This window comes from Calliphora vicina, chromosome 3 (assembly GCF_958450345.1).
Source record: "Calliphora vicina chromosome 3, idCalVici1.1, whole genome shotgun sequence".
In the NCBI taxonomy this organism is placed as follows: Eukaryota; Metazoa; Arthropoda; class Insecta; order Diptera; family Calliphoridae; genus Calliphora; species Calliphora vicina.
This window is the reverse complement of record NC_088782.1, coordinates 57318856-57337138: the sequence shown is the minus strand read 5'-3', so window position 1 is coordinate 57337138 and position 18283 is coordinate 57318856. Positions and strand designations below refer to the sequence as shown.

Below are 18283 nucleotides of genomic sequence, written 5' to 3'. Positions count from 1 at the left end.
TGAGTGTCAAAATTATAAAGTCACTTACTTTTTGTTGTGGTTATCCAAGTACACAATTAGTATTAATTGATATTCTTGGGTAAACTAATTGTTGCTTAAACATTGTTCAAATAAGAATCCTTTAGTCGTAATTTTGGATAAACACAACGAAAATTATGTAACCTTATCCTTTTCACGGTCTCCCTATTACTTACCTAAGCCCAATTTATGCCACGAAGGATTTCGTCCAAAGAAACATATCACAAAGGGTATATCCAAAAAGGCCGGCACTATACTATTCAACTGGTCGGCCAGCCAGAAATCAGCAAAATTTACAAAGAAAAACGGGGCCATAAACACCCGACTCAACACCTTTAGGGACCAGTAACGAGCCTCATGATAAAATGTTTTTGTGGGATTCAATAGAAATGCCACCATTAAGGTATACAAAAATATGGGTGCTGAATACTGCGGTATACCCAAGGGATCACAATAGATGTAAAAGAGCACCGAAATGGCCCACAGTACTCCAAATACCGAAGCTATTTCCATGATATTCTGTTCGGATAAATGATTTCTGGGATCGAGTTCGAAAATCAACACATGATTAACACCAGATGAACGCCAGCCATAAACATTGACACCCCATAGAAATAGACATTCTATGACCAGGAATGGTCCACGAAACATGCGTATACCCACACGCCAATCTTCACCAAAACCATAGAATATAGCGGACAGTATGACTGTTATTAGCAACACGACAAAGGCTCCCGAAAACAAACCCACTTTAAAGGTAGTCCAGGGACTTTGCTGTTCACCCAGCGGCGGCACTCTCAATCTCTTCATGGCCTTCTGACGATCACCACCCTCAATGTCATGAGTAAATGCTGTTTCTGTTTCCTGTATAAGTCTATCAATATCTTTGTTCGTATAGAAGTGAGCCATCTCTACATGTTCCTTGCGCCAAGTGGCTCCATAGTCCACAGTCAATAGTTTGTCGTGTTTCTTCAGTATCTTGCGAAAGCCGGTGAAATTTAGATTCTGATAGTTTTGCAGCAAAATTAAACCCAAATAAAATTCACTAAATGCTAATTTGAGATCCTGTAGCTTGCGGGCCGGTACATTCTTTCGACCCAGCGGAGTTTTTGACTTCCAAGCGGGCTGCTTTTTCACATGACCCATTTCTAGAGTCTCCGTCAGTTCACTACGTAAATTTCCATATTTTCTGGTGGCCTCTGCCATTTTCTCCGAATAGAATGTATTGATTTTGGCCAATTCCTTGTCGCAATAGTGAAAGAATTGTTCATCAAATTTGGCAAAGTAGCGGGTTAGTACCTCGGTTTCAACGAGTTCGGCTGAGGGTGCCTGCTCGACGGCTGCATACAGCATGGCTTTCATTTCCTGTAATGAACATAAAAGATTAAATGGATTAACATCTTTACATCTAGCAAACTTAAGTAAGATGGTAAAAGTCTTTCTGTATAGTTTATTGTTGGATATTTGAAGCATTGATTTACCTATTAATATTTTAAAATAATCTTAAATAAAACTCTTTATTATATCCAAATATTTTACACATAAATTAACAATTTCTAACTGGATGTTTCGATTGCTAAGAAATTCCACAGGAGGAATATTCGCATCTAAGTTTTGACGACGGACTCAACATAGCACTCAGAAGCGAGGGCTGTATGATCTCAATGCAGAGCATCTCAAGTACAATTGATTTTAGCGTGATGAAAAATATCCCTTGAGAAATGTTTCAAGTTGAATCCTCACTAAAAGTATCTTCAGATCACTCACCCACTATTGTTATTTTATAGATCCCACAAGAAATTGTATACCCGACTGGTAATTTAGTGATGACATTCAAAAGAATTAGTTGATTAAATATAAAAAGTAAAAACACCAGAAAACATTGACCAATCTCTTATCAACACGCTAGCCAAACTTCCTGACAAATCAGATATAATAGAATTTATTCTGCAGAAATCGAACGGCTCTTAAATGAAAAAAGAAGAGTTCGAACAGAGTGGCATTTGCTCAGATCCACCAACTCAAATCGAAGCTTAAAGATTGTATAAAAAGACTTAAAAAGCTCTTGGAATTTAGAAAAATGTAATCATTGAATAAATATCTAGAAAATCTGGACGCAACTTCACAATCGGATTACTCACTATGCACATATACAGTGAGACCTCGATTATCCGTAATGGTCGGGACCGGGAGCATTCTGGATAATCAATTTTCCCGGTTAATTGAGTACCAATTTTAAGTAGTTTTTTTAATACATATAGTTTTTCGATAATGACATTTACGGCTCTATATTGCACCCTGATTCATTAGTTGGATCAATTTGGTGGACAAACTTTCACAATAACGTTTTCAGCATTAAGGCAAACTGCTCTCAGGTAAACAATTTCAAAAAATGTCTGTTTAATTTCCATTATCTCATTGGTGAGTTTTTTCATTGATATGAATTCATTTGATTTCAATCAGCTGCATATTTTTCTCCTGCTGCATTAAGTTTGTGGATACAATGTCGCTTTTTTATTTAATTTTGAGTGAAATATTTTAGCCTTTTCTTCGCCGTTAATCCAGAAATTTTAGTTCCTTTAAATCTTTCCTTCATTATAGATCTACTTTTGTATATGATTCCGAATCATCGTATGCAATAGAGGGAATTTCCCTTTTTCGTTTTATTCACATTGTTCAAATTGATTGTTCAAAAATAATCGAAAAAAATTATGCTTATAATAGAGGTAATTACGGTTAATCGATGAAAAAAATTAAATCGATCCAAAAATATTGTTACGTTTTAACCTTTTCAAAACGCTGGTTTATTTCCTTTAAATAAACCGGATACTTTTGATTGCAAATAAAAGCCGTTTAGTAGTTTAAAAATTGTAACAACTCTTTATTTATTCAAAATGTACAACAACCACAGAATTAAATAGCCACTCAATGTTTTTTATACACGTTTATAAATTCTCAGAAATACAGACACAATTTATAATGTACACGAATTTACTTGAAAAACACAACACACTTTAAGGCACTTAGATGATGTTTATTCGAAAAGCGTATCTGATAAACTCACTCACGACTGCAACCTTTGACACTATTTATAACACTGCATTACCATCTAGAAAGCTCTTAAACTGTCAAAGTTCGAATATTCTAGATCATACGCCATCTGTGGTGTACTTTCTACAATGTTCTTTAACTGAATATTCGAATTCAAACAGCGTTGCCAACTTACGATCAATGGTCAACTGAAAGCTTTTATTTAATAATGCCCACAGATATGTTACAGTTTGCTATAAAGCATTATGCTACTTTCAAATCAGCCCTTAAAATCGTTATATTTGAATTCAAGTACAATTTCGTAACAATATTTAAATTTTCTTTCCCGGTTAATTGATGTTGCCGGCTAATCGAATCACGAATCGAGGCCTCACTGTACTGAAAAAAGGTATTGACAAAATCAGTAACAAGATGCTTATGGAGCTACAGCAGATAACAATAAAAATAATTCTATTTATTTTTAATGCTACAACGCCTTGAATATTATCCTCCATAATGGAAGGTTTCACTGGTTACCATGATATCTGAGCCGGTAAAAGATCAGTAGAATCATACAGACCCATCAAAGCTATTTGAGAAGATACTCATGAACGAGTTGGATTTAGAAGAAAACACAGTACTATCGCATAAACTCATACCCCCATTTTCTCAATATCTGGTTATCGTTTTTCCTAACAATATACTTCCAATTAAATTTTTTTGTATCATCAAAATAAACAAGTAAGAAAGTATGATCGGTCAAGCCCGACCATATAATATCCTACACTAAGTAAAAGAGCAAAAACATTTTTCTTTTAAAATTTCAATAATTTATTTCCGTGAATGAATTTCGGAAGATGATGGGAGCTATGACTAATTATGGACCGATCGCCATGAAATTATATCATGTTATTTATGTCTATATGAAAGTTATTCGTGTTTAATTTTATGTGTATACCAACATTTTTAAGAGATTTGTGCTCGTTAAATTGATTTTTGGAAATGGGCCTAATACGAGCTATGACTAATTATGGACCGATCGTAACAAAATTTGGTGACATGAATTTTGTGTATATAAAACTTATTTGGAGGGGAATTTGTGGAGATACATATATAAATTAAACATTTATGACCGATAAAGTCCAATTTCGGGAGGACATTTGTATGGGGGCTAGGTGAAATAATGGACCGATTTCAGCCAGTTTCAATAGGCTTGGTCCTTGAGCCGAAAAAATAATATGTACCAAATTTCATCGAAATATCTTAAAAATTGCGACCTGTACTCTGCGCACAAGGTTTACATGGACAGCCAGCCAGCCAGCCGACCAGACGGACGGACGGACATCGATTAATCTACTCAGAAAGAGATTCTAAGTCGATCGGAATACTTTAAGGTGGGTGTTAGACTAATATTTTTGGGCGTTTCAAACATCTGCACAAACGCATTATACCCTCCCCACTATGGTGGTGTAGGGTATACAAATAACCAGAGATTGAGAAAATGGGGTGGGGGTAGACTTGTAAATGTTGTAAGAAAAGCGTTATAAATCGAATGGCATGTCGGTCGGGCCATTAGAATCAACAGTATCAAAACGTCTTTGTACTTTCCTTTAAGTATTGTTTCTTCGATAAAGTTATTCATCATGTTTTTTACCGCAAGTCGGGTGCCATTACAAATACGTAGTTGGTTTATGTTTCGTAACATTATGATTACCGATCCGACTTTCAGTTAGAGATTGTGATGTGGTAATCCGGGTAATTCCAGCGAGTTTAAAAACACGATTGGATAGTTAACAACATCTTGGGAAGTAACGGAATTCACCGACGTCATCAATTCGACAGCAATTTGTTGGCTTTGAGTCTTAAAATTCAATTCGTCGACATCAATGTTTTTTGCATCAACCTTCACTCAACCAATTGTAATTTTCGGATGAGTTCGGATTTTGATTCGGTGAACTGGCAGAAAGCGACGGTAAATTGAATGCAGCCGGTCGAAATGTCAACCGGGATTTTGCCATTGCCAATACCCAGCAATTGTTTGGAAAATACTTCTCCAGATTGATCGTTCTGCATCCGACACGCATGTTCACAGTCAATTTGAGTTTCTTGACGTGTTTCCACAAAACGGACAACTACAAACATGCATTAAGTTCATCGACTGGGGTTGACCATGAAATCACTGGCATTGTTTGCCGAAAATCACCTACCAACAGAATCATCGCACCACCAAACCGTTTCGTAAATCTTGCAACGTTTTGTCTAATGTCCCAACGAACAGTTTTCTTTGCGGGATTTTCATTGATTTGGATATTCAATGGCAACTTGAGTGCTGAATGAGCAGTTCAACGTAGATGCTATTCCTGATGAAGCAATTGCAAGTGCAATATCATTCTGCGAACGAATCATGCCTAAATCAACGCGACCAAAAAAGTTTTTCCAGTACCACTAGTAAAGTCCAAAAAAAACCCTCTAGTTCCATATTTCACAACTTTCATAATAGTGTTGTACGCATATTTTTGTTGTCCAGGCGTTCTGCGATTTTAGATATATCGAAAAAAAGTGGACGTGTTCAATTTTTCCTCCAGTAAAAGCTTAAATTGGATTACTACGAATCTTTAACAAAAAAAATTATCCATATCGGTGCCGTAAAAGTTTTTTCTTTCCGTGAAAACCCATGTTGGACTATGACGAACATTTAAAAAAAGACATTGTCCACATCTGTCCAGCCGTTCCCAACTGATTTGTTGAATCAGCAAATTTATGTTGAAAAATTTGCTACCAGTACCAACATATCGTGTAGACACAAACTTTTTTCGACATACGTATGCTTATGATCGGTCCATAATTATTCATAGCTCCCATATAAGACCCGCTTCCGAAAATCACTTTAAAGTGAATAAATCTGTTAAAAATTATGGTATAGAAGCAAAATTCATGATAAATAACTTTCATATAAACACAAATCACACGACCTAATTTCATGGTGTTCGGTCCATAATTGGATTTGTAATCCAGTTATTGAGAAAAAAGGTGAAAAATTGGTAAAAAAATTTAAAAAATGGGCATTTTGCGATTTTTAAGGCACTGGATGCAAGTTTTTCGGGTAGGTATGTTCCGTACATTTCTTCTACTATTCAATATCTACGACTTTTCTTCAGCCACAAAAGAGATATTCCGTACGGTATACTAGATATAACCGTGCTAAAATATAGAAAAAGTGATAAAAATCCACCTTGAGGAAAAAAATTCGTATGGCCATTAAATGGCAGCCAACTTGACAAAACCAATGATACAGAAGTTCTTATTTTTAGGGCTACTTTCACATGCAATTGTCAGAATTGAGTCCCAAAGCAATGGACTGAAAAATGTTGTACTGTGATATACTACTGATGTTGGACGATATTTATGCGCCTAAAATATGTTTCAAAATAATCTTTGTTTTAGCATGAAAATAGTAAAAACAACAAAAATTAAGGTGATCTTTATGAGGTATTGAAAGTGCCTAGGTACGATCAGATTGCATTGATATGTTCACAAGAGTTGTTCTGCTTTACCGTAGCTACAACTTTGGCAAATATTGTTAGTGAAAAATTAGGAATCCCTGTAAGTTATTCTAAAAAAAAGTGAAACAAAAAAATTTGTTTCCTATATTTTTTTCAAAAAAGGCCGCGAAAAATTTATTTTGTTGGCAAAAAATGTAAACAAAATTTGTTTTGTGGAGTCTTAGCTATATTATTGTCATATATAGTGAAGCGGTATCACCAAGTTTGAATTCGCTGTTGGTCAAAAACTGATGACGCGTTTTTTTGAAGGCCCACTGATTTTCAGAAAATTGGTCATCAAAATCGCCAAACTGAGTATAGGGTTTAACTACTATAGTAGAGTCGAACCTATACTGTTCAGTCCGTGTGTTTTTCCAAAATTCTTTACTTGTTGCACAGTGTAATTAGCCCTTTGGTATTTGGATATTCGAGAAAAAATTTGCATTTGCATATAAATCCGATCCCTAGTCATTAAATATTTTTATTATTATTATTCTAAAATAAACAAGTAAGAAAGTATAGTCAGTCAAGTACTGTGTATTAATTGCGCTAGATATCAAGAACGCCTTCAATTCAGCAGAATGGTACAATATAAATTCGTCTCTGCAGAATTTGAACGTTCCAAGAATAGTATGTAGTATGTGACGGACAATGGTATTGAGTCCCAAAACATTTCGGCGGGTGTTCTGCAAGAATCGGTCCTAGGCCCATTACTATGGAACATCATAGGTGTGTTCAGGCTCCAAGTATCGGATGTGGTGAAAATTTTTGAATTCGCGGATGATGTGGCAGTAAAAGTCCAAGCTCGGAATCTACAAGATGTGCAGATATACGCAAACGAGGCCATTAGAACCATCAAGAAATGGCTGGTAAAATCGAACCTCAAACTTGCAGAACACAAAACAGAGGACGCAGAAGAGAGCAGCAGGAGAGCAGCAGGAGAGCAGCAGGAGAGCAAATTAAGTCCTAAGGATCCAAGTTGGAAGAAGCGAAATTGTTTCCACAGAAGCAATAAAATATCTGGGCGTGATCATTGATAACCGACAAAATTTTAAACGCCATACTGAGTACTCATGCCAAAAGGCTACTAAAGTCGTGAATTCGTTGGCCAGAAATATAGGAAGCCCAAGGCAAAGCCGCAGAATACTTCTATCGAGAGTGGCAAACACTATACTGCTAATGGGTTACCTATCTGGAATAGTTCACTAAGATGCACCTCCAGGAAGGACATGATGTATATTTTCCGTAGAAGTTGTCTAATCGTATGCAGCGGATATCGCAACATACATATCTTTTGATGCATGCATTGTGTAGTTGCAGGCATAAACTAATTACTGCAGTTCAAGAATGTCCAATGCTTTGGAAATTCAGCAAGAAATTGATGATTTTATAGGAGAACGAACTGCAGACGAATACAAAGCTAAATTTAAAACAAACTAAAGCAAAAGCAAACCACAATGAGAATTTTTAACTCAATTTGTTTCATTTCTATTTTATTTAATAATTAATTTGACATTTTGAAACAAGTGTTCATACGACTCAGCATACATATTATCATATGAAATTCAACATATCGTGTAGACACAACAACTGTATGCTAACTCATATGTTGAATTATCATTTAATGGCATATGTTAAATTAAAAAGATAGAGGCATTTGTTGTTATTTTAAAGCATATGCGTTTAAGCATACATTTGCTGATTCAACATATCGTGTAGACTAAGCTTTATTATGTTGATACCAATATTAAAATTTGCCGTTTCTTTTAAATATCGGAGACAAGCTTTTTATGCTTTCTCCCATAATGCATAAATCTTTTACAAGTACTAATATTGAGATAAAATTTAATTCAAATATGCACAGAAATAATGCTACTAATTCATTATTTCTGAAATAATATCATAAAATGTTTCTTAAAATCGTTGTAACTTTTGTACTCATTCGCCAAAGCGGTACACGACGACATCGAAAAATATGTAAACTTTAAAAGACAACTAAGTGTAGGGTACTATATGGTCGGGCTTGACCGACTATACATTCATAATTGTTTTTATATAAGAATAACTCGCTAACTATATATAATATTGTGATAAATTTTATTAAAATGGAAGATGAGGCGGTTTGACAAGGATTCCTTCAACTTTTAAATTCCCGGCATCTTTAAAAACCAACACCATTTGGCATCACTCCACCTACAAGTATCAATTCTCGCGTTTATTCAATCTCCCACGCACTCCATTTTTAATCAATTGTTCTTTGTTTGTAAACACCTGTTAAACTTTGTTTGTAAACAAACAAAACACGTGCACCGCTATTTCTTTGTTTATATTTACAAATGAGAAAGAAAAAATAAACAAACAAAAATAAATAACAAATTCACCACACAACAAACACAAACCTGCGCATTACACTCATGAAAATTTCCCTTGCAAAGCTTTCTTAACATGTGTTTTATTTTCTTCTTTTTGGAAATTCATCTATGACGTCACTGATTTTCTTTTACATACATATTTTTAGTATCTATATTCTTTTCACTTTCACTGCTAATTTTTCATTTTCACACATTTTCCATTTAATTTACCTCATAATTAATATATTGTTTTCTCCATTCTGGAGTTATGTGAGCCGATAAATGCTCAGCAAATTTCATTTTAAATTAGTTTTCCTTAAAAACAACAATTTTCCACATTTGTTTATTAAATATTTATCAATTTCAGGAATTTGTTTCTGTTGTGGGCACCAACGCGTTGTTTTCAACAGAGCTGAAAATATATTTCCCAAAACAATGAGATTTTTCAACAGACTAAATCAGATGCCTACATGAGAAAGTGAAAATGCTGTAAAAATTCATTGCTTAAAAAAGCTTTAAGCTTATTTAATGTGTTTAAAGCTTTTGTTGTACAACTTTTTCCTCGGAGCTTTTGCTTTTTGGAAAAGTAACGAAAATGAAGCATTTAAATTCAGTTTAGTTGAATTTATGAGTTGTTAGTAATATGTACTTATGTATAAAGGGAATCGACACAAAACTAGTTACGTGAATGGTTCTTGGGTGGTAGGGACCCGCTGCAGTTCTAGCATTTTATCTAAAGGGTACTCTTCACTTTAATATAACGTTGTCTTTTAATTGAAATTCTCTTTAACAGATCTCAGATACCAAGGGTCCTCAAAGTAGGATACCTCGGGTATATAACATTTTTTAAACGATCTTGTTTCTTCGTTTGTGTTCCGATTTCAAAAAAATTACACATATAGAATCTCCTCATTCAGCTGTAGCTGGATAATATCTTAGGAGATATTCGCATTTGAAAATTAAATTTTCAACATTTTTACCCACCCTACTTCAGTTTTTTGATAACAGCGGATCCAAATATTTTCCGATTTTTCTCCAATTTTCCTTTATTGGAGTAACAACACATGTGTGTGTCAAATAGAAAAATAATTGTTTAAAAATAATGACTATGTCTAAAGTTGTATGCATTCGAATTTTTCGCTAATTTTTTGGAAAAAAAAAGTACTTTTTTTCTTTTTAAGTTATCGTAAAAAATTTCTAAGAGGATGTATAAGGAATTTATACTTTTTGAAAAGCTAATTTTTCGTCAAATATTTTAAATGAAACAATAATTGAAAATTGTTGATACCAAGGGGACCAGGTCCAGTCAAAAAACGTCTATTTTTTATATAAAATTCAACTTTAGGGCAAAATCGCATATTCGATATCATTATATAGTAACCGATTTTAGATGGCTCAAAATGTTTTTAATTATTTTGTAAAGGGTTCCGATAACCCCGACTCTGGTATGGATATTATAGCCAAAAAACTAAAAATTACAATTTTTGGGATTTTTCAACACTTTTTTGGGAATTGCGGGATTGCTGATAATAAATTTCAAAATTTATTTTTATTTTTCCATTTGAAATAGAAAATTCTGCATAACTGTGAAATTTCACTAAAAACTATTCATAAATAAGAATTTAATTTCGATTTGAAAAATTTGTATCTATGCAAAAATTCAATAAAAACCAGTTTTTGTCATATTTAAAAAAAAAAAAGTATTCCATGAATTTTTTAATTGCCAAAAGTTATATACATTTTTGAAAAGTAGACAAAATCCTCCATCCATTGATATATAATGTGTCTACCTTAAGTTTTTTACGTTGCAAATTAATTAGGGAAAACTTAACAGCTCGCAGAGAAACTAAAGCCATTGCACATGAAAGATCCGAATGGAACGAACTAGTTACGGAACAACAGGAATTAATATTTAATGATGTTCAGAGTTTTTCAGCAGTTTTATTACAACTAAGACATTAACAAATTTTGGTCTACGATAAGAATTATTATTTTCCCGAAATCCTCTGAATGTAAAGAGTGAGTCGAAAAAACGTATACACACTATTCCAGGCAAAACTTATCCTTGATCCAACAAATTATTATTTTTTTAATCACGTTAGCTTTTAAAAAAATTTCATATATTATCTTTTCTAAATCATTGTTGTAAATTGTAAATAATTAAAATGGTCACCGAAAAAAAGTACCTGAAACAAATAACACTTTCCAACAAATTGAGACTTTTTGTATGACATCTTGGGTATGACATCTTGGGTGTATGACATCTTTTTTAAAAATATCTTCAAAAATCCAAATATGATCCGAATGAGTTGAAATTTAAAATCGAAGAGAGGAGATAGGAGATTAAGATCTTCCACAAAAATTATCTCTATAAAATTCCACAATATAACTCTGACAATAAGAATTCTCTCATATATTAACTTACAAAATTTTTTTCAGTTAGTAAAATGAAAACTTTGACCCACTGTAAAAAGAATTCAGACCAGCTGGACTATAAGTTTATTCCACAAAAAAAATCCAAAAAAAATAGCAAAAGTTTTGAAGGTTCATCGTCACACTATTTTTTTTTCAGGAAGAAAAAAGGTCTAACAGATATTGGTAAGGCAAAAGAAGTCGAATAACTCTTTCGAAGAGCACCGAACACTTCTATCAAAAAATCAGCTCGTAAAGTTAAATAATCTGATTCTTTTGTGTGCAAAGCCAAAACTAATGCTGGGTTGAAGTCGTTTACACGCAGAGAAAAAACATGCTTCGACATGGTTACGACAACTATACTATGTTCGTTGTAACAATATATTGTTGTCGTAAACATATAACTGTTGTTTTAATTTAATTTAAACAATATTTTAGTTACTGTAACCATTAAATGTTATAAATATGAATAAGTTTCTATACGCGTAGTCATAATATATTTAAGATCTAAACATAATATATTTACAACAACTAAATAATGATAAATAGGTAAACATATTATATTATGTAGTCATACTATGTTTAAGATGCAAACAAAATATGTTTATTTTTAATAGTCTTTTTTCCCACCATTTGTGAGTGCTGGTGTTTGTCTAAGCAGTGTTATTTTTACAAGTAAATTTTGAGTGTCTGCAATTCCCATTCGCTCTATAGTTTTATTTGTATATTATCTTTAACTTTCCTAGAGCGAATAACAATAAATTTCAGTGAATTTATCAATAATATTTTAATTAGGAATTTAATACCTCAAAAGAAACAAAAGAATAAGCGAAAAAATTTAAAAATTGATTGATGAAACTTATGTATGTATGTCTGATTTTCTGAAGGAGGAATTATATGGGGTCTAGGTTCAGTTTTAGACCGATTATCATAAAATTTGGTAAAATGATTAAGATTCATATAAAACTCGTTCGTGTCGAATTTCATCGCGGTACTAATGTTAATTATTAACGTTAAACCGATTTCCTAAGGGGTCTTATATAGAACCTAGGGGCAATTATGGACCGATCATAATAAAATTTGGTAAAATGATTAAGAAATATATAAAACACGATCATGTCAAGTTAATTGTGAACGTTAAAATTAATTTTTGAAAAGGACTTTATATGGGAAATAGGTTACGATTTTCAGCTAACTTTAGAGCATGATGCCTGGGTACACAATACTGATCCTTACTAAATTTTATTATAAATGTTGCATAATTAATATTTTTATGAGAATATAAGTGCAATTCCGAGAGGAATTTTTATCCAAAAACAATTCTAATAATTATGGCCAGCTTTTCCGGTAAAGTGTTCATCTGTGCGTTCCATGGACTTTTAAATTTCATATTTTTAAATTCCCAAAAATTATTTAATTTTCATATACGGCATTACTATTTGTAATTGCTATCTTGACACACGTAATTTTTCCTACTTGTAACAATTATCCAGGAAGAAATATGACAGCTGTAAAAAAAATACGCATTTCTTTTCTTACAATACATTGCAATGTTTAACTAGTAAAGTGGTTCATTTACTTTTTCCTATTTTTGAGTATTTGAAAGACAAATCTCTCAAGTATTTACTGGGAAAGTAACTGAACAGAGCTAAAGTCATAGATAAATACACTTAGATCAGATACTCTCCTGACAGTTGTCAAAAACCTATCTAGTGAGAATGTATTACTAACACTCGTAAATGTGATTATATTTAGCAGCTCAAATAGGGTTAAAGTTAATTTTCATATAATGCGGAAAACACTCCCAAATAAAAGTTGCTAATTAAATAAAAAAAAATTCCCAATTCAAAGTAAACACTTATTATCAACAAATACGATACATAAACGTACTCATAAAACCCAATTGTATTTACGTTCACTGCTGGCTATAAAACAGACATTCTCAATCTTTCCAATTCTAAGAGAATTCCGGGGGATAGTTTGGTTAAAGTTACTAAATATGTGGAACGTAATAGATAGCGAAGTCAATATAGTCATGTCCGTCTGTCTGTTGAAATCGACTTTCCGAATAACCTAGATACTTGATTGATACATTAACAGATCAGCTATAGTTCAACTTAGGAGGTGATCCACCCACAAATGAAAAAGCGCAATTACCTCAACATTTTCACCGATTATTTTTTTTTCAACAACAAATTTATTTCACCAAAATTTTCACCATGATTTGTACAGATCGCATGTTTGGGAACCCCTGTGTAAACATATGACACTGAGAACTTAATGGATTAATCAACAGAAATATTGAAAAAATCAACAAAAATTCAGCAACTCAATTGCAGTGTGGAATAAAAAAAAAACTCTCTTTTGTTGTTGGGCCACAATTATTGCTCGCACATTGTTTGTTGTTTGTACTCCAAGTACAAGTACAAATATGTTTTATAAAAATAAATAAATAAAAATTCTATTATATTGTGACAGCGGTTGGTTGCTCACAATGTGGGCCGCTCATTAGAATTCCAGACACGAACAATGCATATCAACAACCCCACGTACTACGATGAAGACAACGACGACGACGACATCGAACTACGTATGATCCACTTTTATTTTGAACAAAAATTATGGTCAAACTTACGTTTTGCATTTAAAACAAAAACACTACATTTTTGCTCATTTTCCCTTTAGAATGTCTATTCTCGGAGAACCTAAATAAAAAGTAGAGGATCTTATCGTTTGGGCCCTCTCTAGGCTCTCACTCTCTCACATTGATTACGCCACGATTATTAGTGCTGTTACTGTTACTTTTTTATCATTTACGGGCAACATTTTAATTTATTTTTACTTTTCAATTCATAAAGTTCTGTTCAGTTCTGTTGGTTCGGTCGGTCATTTTTTATTAAACGAACGTTATCGGATACTCGAAACAATTAAAGCGACATTGATAAGAATTATTCTTCGGTACATAACACTAAATTTTAATGAATATTCCAAAATCAATTGAACAGTAGCTGCCTGCCAATAGTCAAAGTTTAATAAGTAAATTGTGATTTGAATTGGTTTGGTTCGAGTCATTTAAACAATTTAGTTCACGGTCGAGTCTTAAGTTAAACAAAAGTTGGGCATTCAAAGTGTCATTAATAGTGAAAGTGAGATTTAATTATAACGGTTATATTTGCCGTCAGTAAACAAAACACATTTGGGTGTAATTGAAAAAATAAAAATAAACAAACAAAATATTTAATTATTGAAGCAGCGAAAAATGGCTATTAAAACGGTGGCACCCACTAAGCAGCAGGTGGATGAGCTGCGTAACATGTTCATAGAAAAATATGAAAAAAATCCTCCGGCAGGTAAACAGTTTTTTTTTAATCATACATTTAAAATGTTCAGAATGAATTGCATTTTAAAAATAACAAAAAAAAATTAATTATATTCAATACAAGAGATTTTTGTTTATTTTACTAGATTTTTTTTTATTTTGTTTGGCCAATTTTACTTGTTTATTCTCACGCATACATATTTCTTATCACTGAAGACTTTGCACCTCAAATATAAGATTCCTAAGTCCAATCGATGAAGCATTTTAAGGTTACAGATTTTCTTAAATTTTAATCCATAATATTAATTTATGTTAAAAGGGTTTGGATTATTTTCAGTGCAACATCTTTCTGATCAGCAAAGTTCTTTAGATATATATATATATTTTTCAAATTTCGAGAAGTACGTCAGATGAGAGTGACACTTGGTATAAAACTACAACGTTGAAAATTTGAGTCAAATCGAATGAAGAGAATCTAGCCCATAGAGAATAGACATAGAGCGGAAACTCTCCTGTCAAAGACCTAACTCAGTTGTCAGAAAAATAAGTGGTGAAAACAATCCATTGATATATAATGTGTCTACCTTAAGTTTTTTACGTTGCAAATTAATTAGGGAAAACTTAACAGCTCGCAGAGAAACTAAAGCCATTGCACATGAAAGATCCGAATGGAACGAACTAGTTACGGAACAACAGGAATTAATATTTAATGATGTTCAGAGTTTTTCAGCAGTTTTATTACAACTAAGACATTAACAAATTTTGGTCTACGATAAGAATTATTATTTTCCCGAAATCCTCTGAATGTAAAGAGTGAGTCGAAAAAACGTATACACACTATTCCAGGCAAAACTTATCCTTGATCCAACAAATTATTATTTTTTTAATCACGTTAGCTTTTAAAAAAATTTCATATATTATCTTTTCTAAATCATTGTTGTAAATTGTAAATAATTAAAATGGTCACCGAAAAAAAGTACCTGAAACAAATAACACTTTCCAACAAATTGAGACTTTTTGTATGACATCTTGGGTATGACATCTTGGGTGTATGACATCTTTTTTAAAAATATCTTCAAAAATCCAAATATGATCCGAATGAGTTGAAATTTAAAATCGAAGAGAGGAGATAGGAGATTAAGATCTTCCACAAAAATTATCTCTATAAAATTCCACAATATAACTCTGACAATAAGAATTCTCTCATATATTAACTTACAAAATTTTTTTCAGTTAGTAAAATGAAAACTTTGACCCACTGTAAAAAGAATTCAGACCAGCTGGACTATAAGTTTATTCCACAAAAAAAATCCAAAAAAAATAGCAAAAGTTTTGAAGGTTCATCGTCACACTATTTTTTTTTCAGGAAGAAAAAAGGTCTAACAGATATTGGTAAGGCAAAAGAAGTCGAATAACTCTTTCGAAGAGCACCGAACACTTCTATCAAAAAATCAGCTCGTAAAGTTAAATAATCTGATTCTTTTGTGTGCAAAGCCAAAACTAATGCTGGGTTGAAGTCGTTTACACGCAGAGAAAAAACATGCTTCGACATGGTTACGACAACTATACTATGTTCGTTGTAACAATATATTGTTGTCGTAAACATATAACTGTTGTTTTAATTTAATTTAAACAATATTTTAGTTACTGTAACCATTAAATGTTATAAATATGAATAAGTTTCTATACGCGTAGTCATAATATATTTAAGATCTAAACATAATATATTTACAACAACTAAATAATGATAAATAGGTAAACATATTATATTATGTAGTCATACTATGTTTAAGATGCAAACAAAATATGTTTATTTTTAATAGTCTTTTTTCCCACCATTTGTGAGTGCTGGTGTTTGTCTAAGCAGTGTTATTTTTACAAGTAAATTTTGAGTGTCTGCAATTCCCATTCGCTCTATAGTTTTATTTGTATATTATCTTTAACTTTCCTAGAGCGAATAACAATAAATTTCAGTGAATTTATCAATAATATTTTAATTAGGAATTTAATACCTCAAAAGAAACAAAAGAATAAGCGAAAAAATTTAAAAATTGATTGATGAAACTTATGTATGTATGTCTGATTTTCTGAAGGAGGAATTATATGGGGTCTAGGTTCAGTTTTAGACCGATTATCATAAAATTTGGTAAAATGATTAAGATTCATATAAAACTCGTTCGTGTCGAATTTCATCGCGGTACTAATGTTAATTATTAACGTTAAACCGATTTCCTAAGGGGTCTTATATAGAACCTAGGGGCAATTATGGACCGATCATAATAAAATTTGGTAAAATGATTAAGAAATATATAAAACACGATCATGTCAAGTTAATTGTGAACGTTAAAATTAATTTTTGAAAAGGACTTTATATGGGAAATAGGTTACGATTTTCAGCTAACTTTAGAGCATGATGCCTGGGTACACAATACTGATCCTTACTAAATTTTATTATAAATGTTGCATAATTAATATTTTTATGAGAATATAAGTGCAATTCCGAGAGGAATTTTTATCCAAAAACAATTCTAATAATTATGGCCAGCTTTTCCGGTAAAGTGTTCATCTGTGCGTTCCATGGACTTTTAAATTTCATATTTTTAAATTCCCAAAAATTATTTAATTTTCATATACGGCATTACTATTTGTAATTGCTATCTTGACACACGTAATTTTTCCTACTTGTAACAATTATCCAGGAAGAAATATGACAGCTGTAAAAAAAATACGCATTTCTTTTCTTACAATACATTGCAATGTTTAACTAGTAAAGTGGTTCATTTACTTTTTCCTATTTTTGAGTATTTGAAAGACAAATCTCTCAAGTATTTACTGGGAAAGTAACTGAACAGAGCTAAAGTCATAGATAAATACACTTAGATCAGATACTCTCCTGACAGTTGTCAAAAACCTATCTAGTGAGAATGTATTACTAACACTCGTAAATGTGATTATATTTAGCAGCTCAAATAGGGTTAAAGTTAATTTTCATATAATGCGGAAAACACTCCCAAATAAAAGTTGCTAATTAAATAAAAAAAAATTCCCAATTCAAAGTAAACACTTATTATCAACAAATACGATACATAAACGTACTCATAAAACCCAATTGTATTTACGTTCACTGCTGGCTATAAAACAGACATTCTCAATCTTTCCAATTCTAAGAGAATTCCGGGGGATAGTTTGGTTAAAGTTACTAAATATGTGGAACGTAATAGATAGCGAAGTCAATATAGTCATGTCCGTCTGTCTGTTGAAATCGACTTTCCGAATAACCTAGATACTTGATTGATACATTAACAGATCAGCTATAGTTCAACTTAGGAGGTGATCCACCCACAAATGAAAAAGCGCAATTACCTCAACATTTTCACCGATTATTTTTTTTTCAACAACAAATTTATTTCACCAAAATTTTCACCATGATTTGTACAGATCGCATGTTTGGGAACCCCTGTGTAAACATATGACACTGAGAACTTAATGGATTAATCAACAGAAATATTGAAAAAATCAACAAAAATTCAGCAACTCAATTGCAGTGTGGAATAAAAAAAAAACTCTCTTTTGTTGTTGGGCCACAATTATTGCTCGCACATTGTTTGTTG

The 18283-nt window shown here is 32.3% G+C and overlaps 1 protein-coding gene across 1 annotated transcript in view; it reads right to left on the bottom strand.

The window, feature by feature from the left end:
• Positions 1 to 9264, bottom strand: part of PXo (P[[i]]-sensitive XPR1 orthologue) — a 49764-nt gene extending 40500 nt beyond the window's left edge. Inside the window, exons 1-2 of the mRNA XM_065505178.1 lie at positions 9173 to 9264; positions 195 to 1383 (exon numbers count right to left, since the gene is read on the bottom strand). Of these exons, the coding sequence (XP_065361250.1) occupies positions 195 to 1383; positions 9173 to 9241 (1258 nt within the window). The 5' untranslated portion in view covers positions 9242 to 9264. The remainder of the gene's footprint in view (positions 1 to 194; positions 1384 to 9172) is intronic.
• Positions 9265 to 18283: the final 9019 nt, after the last annotated feature.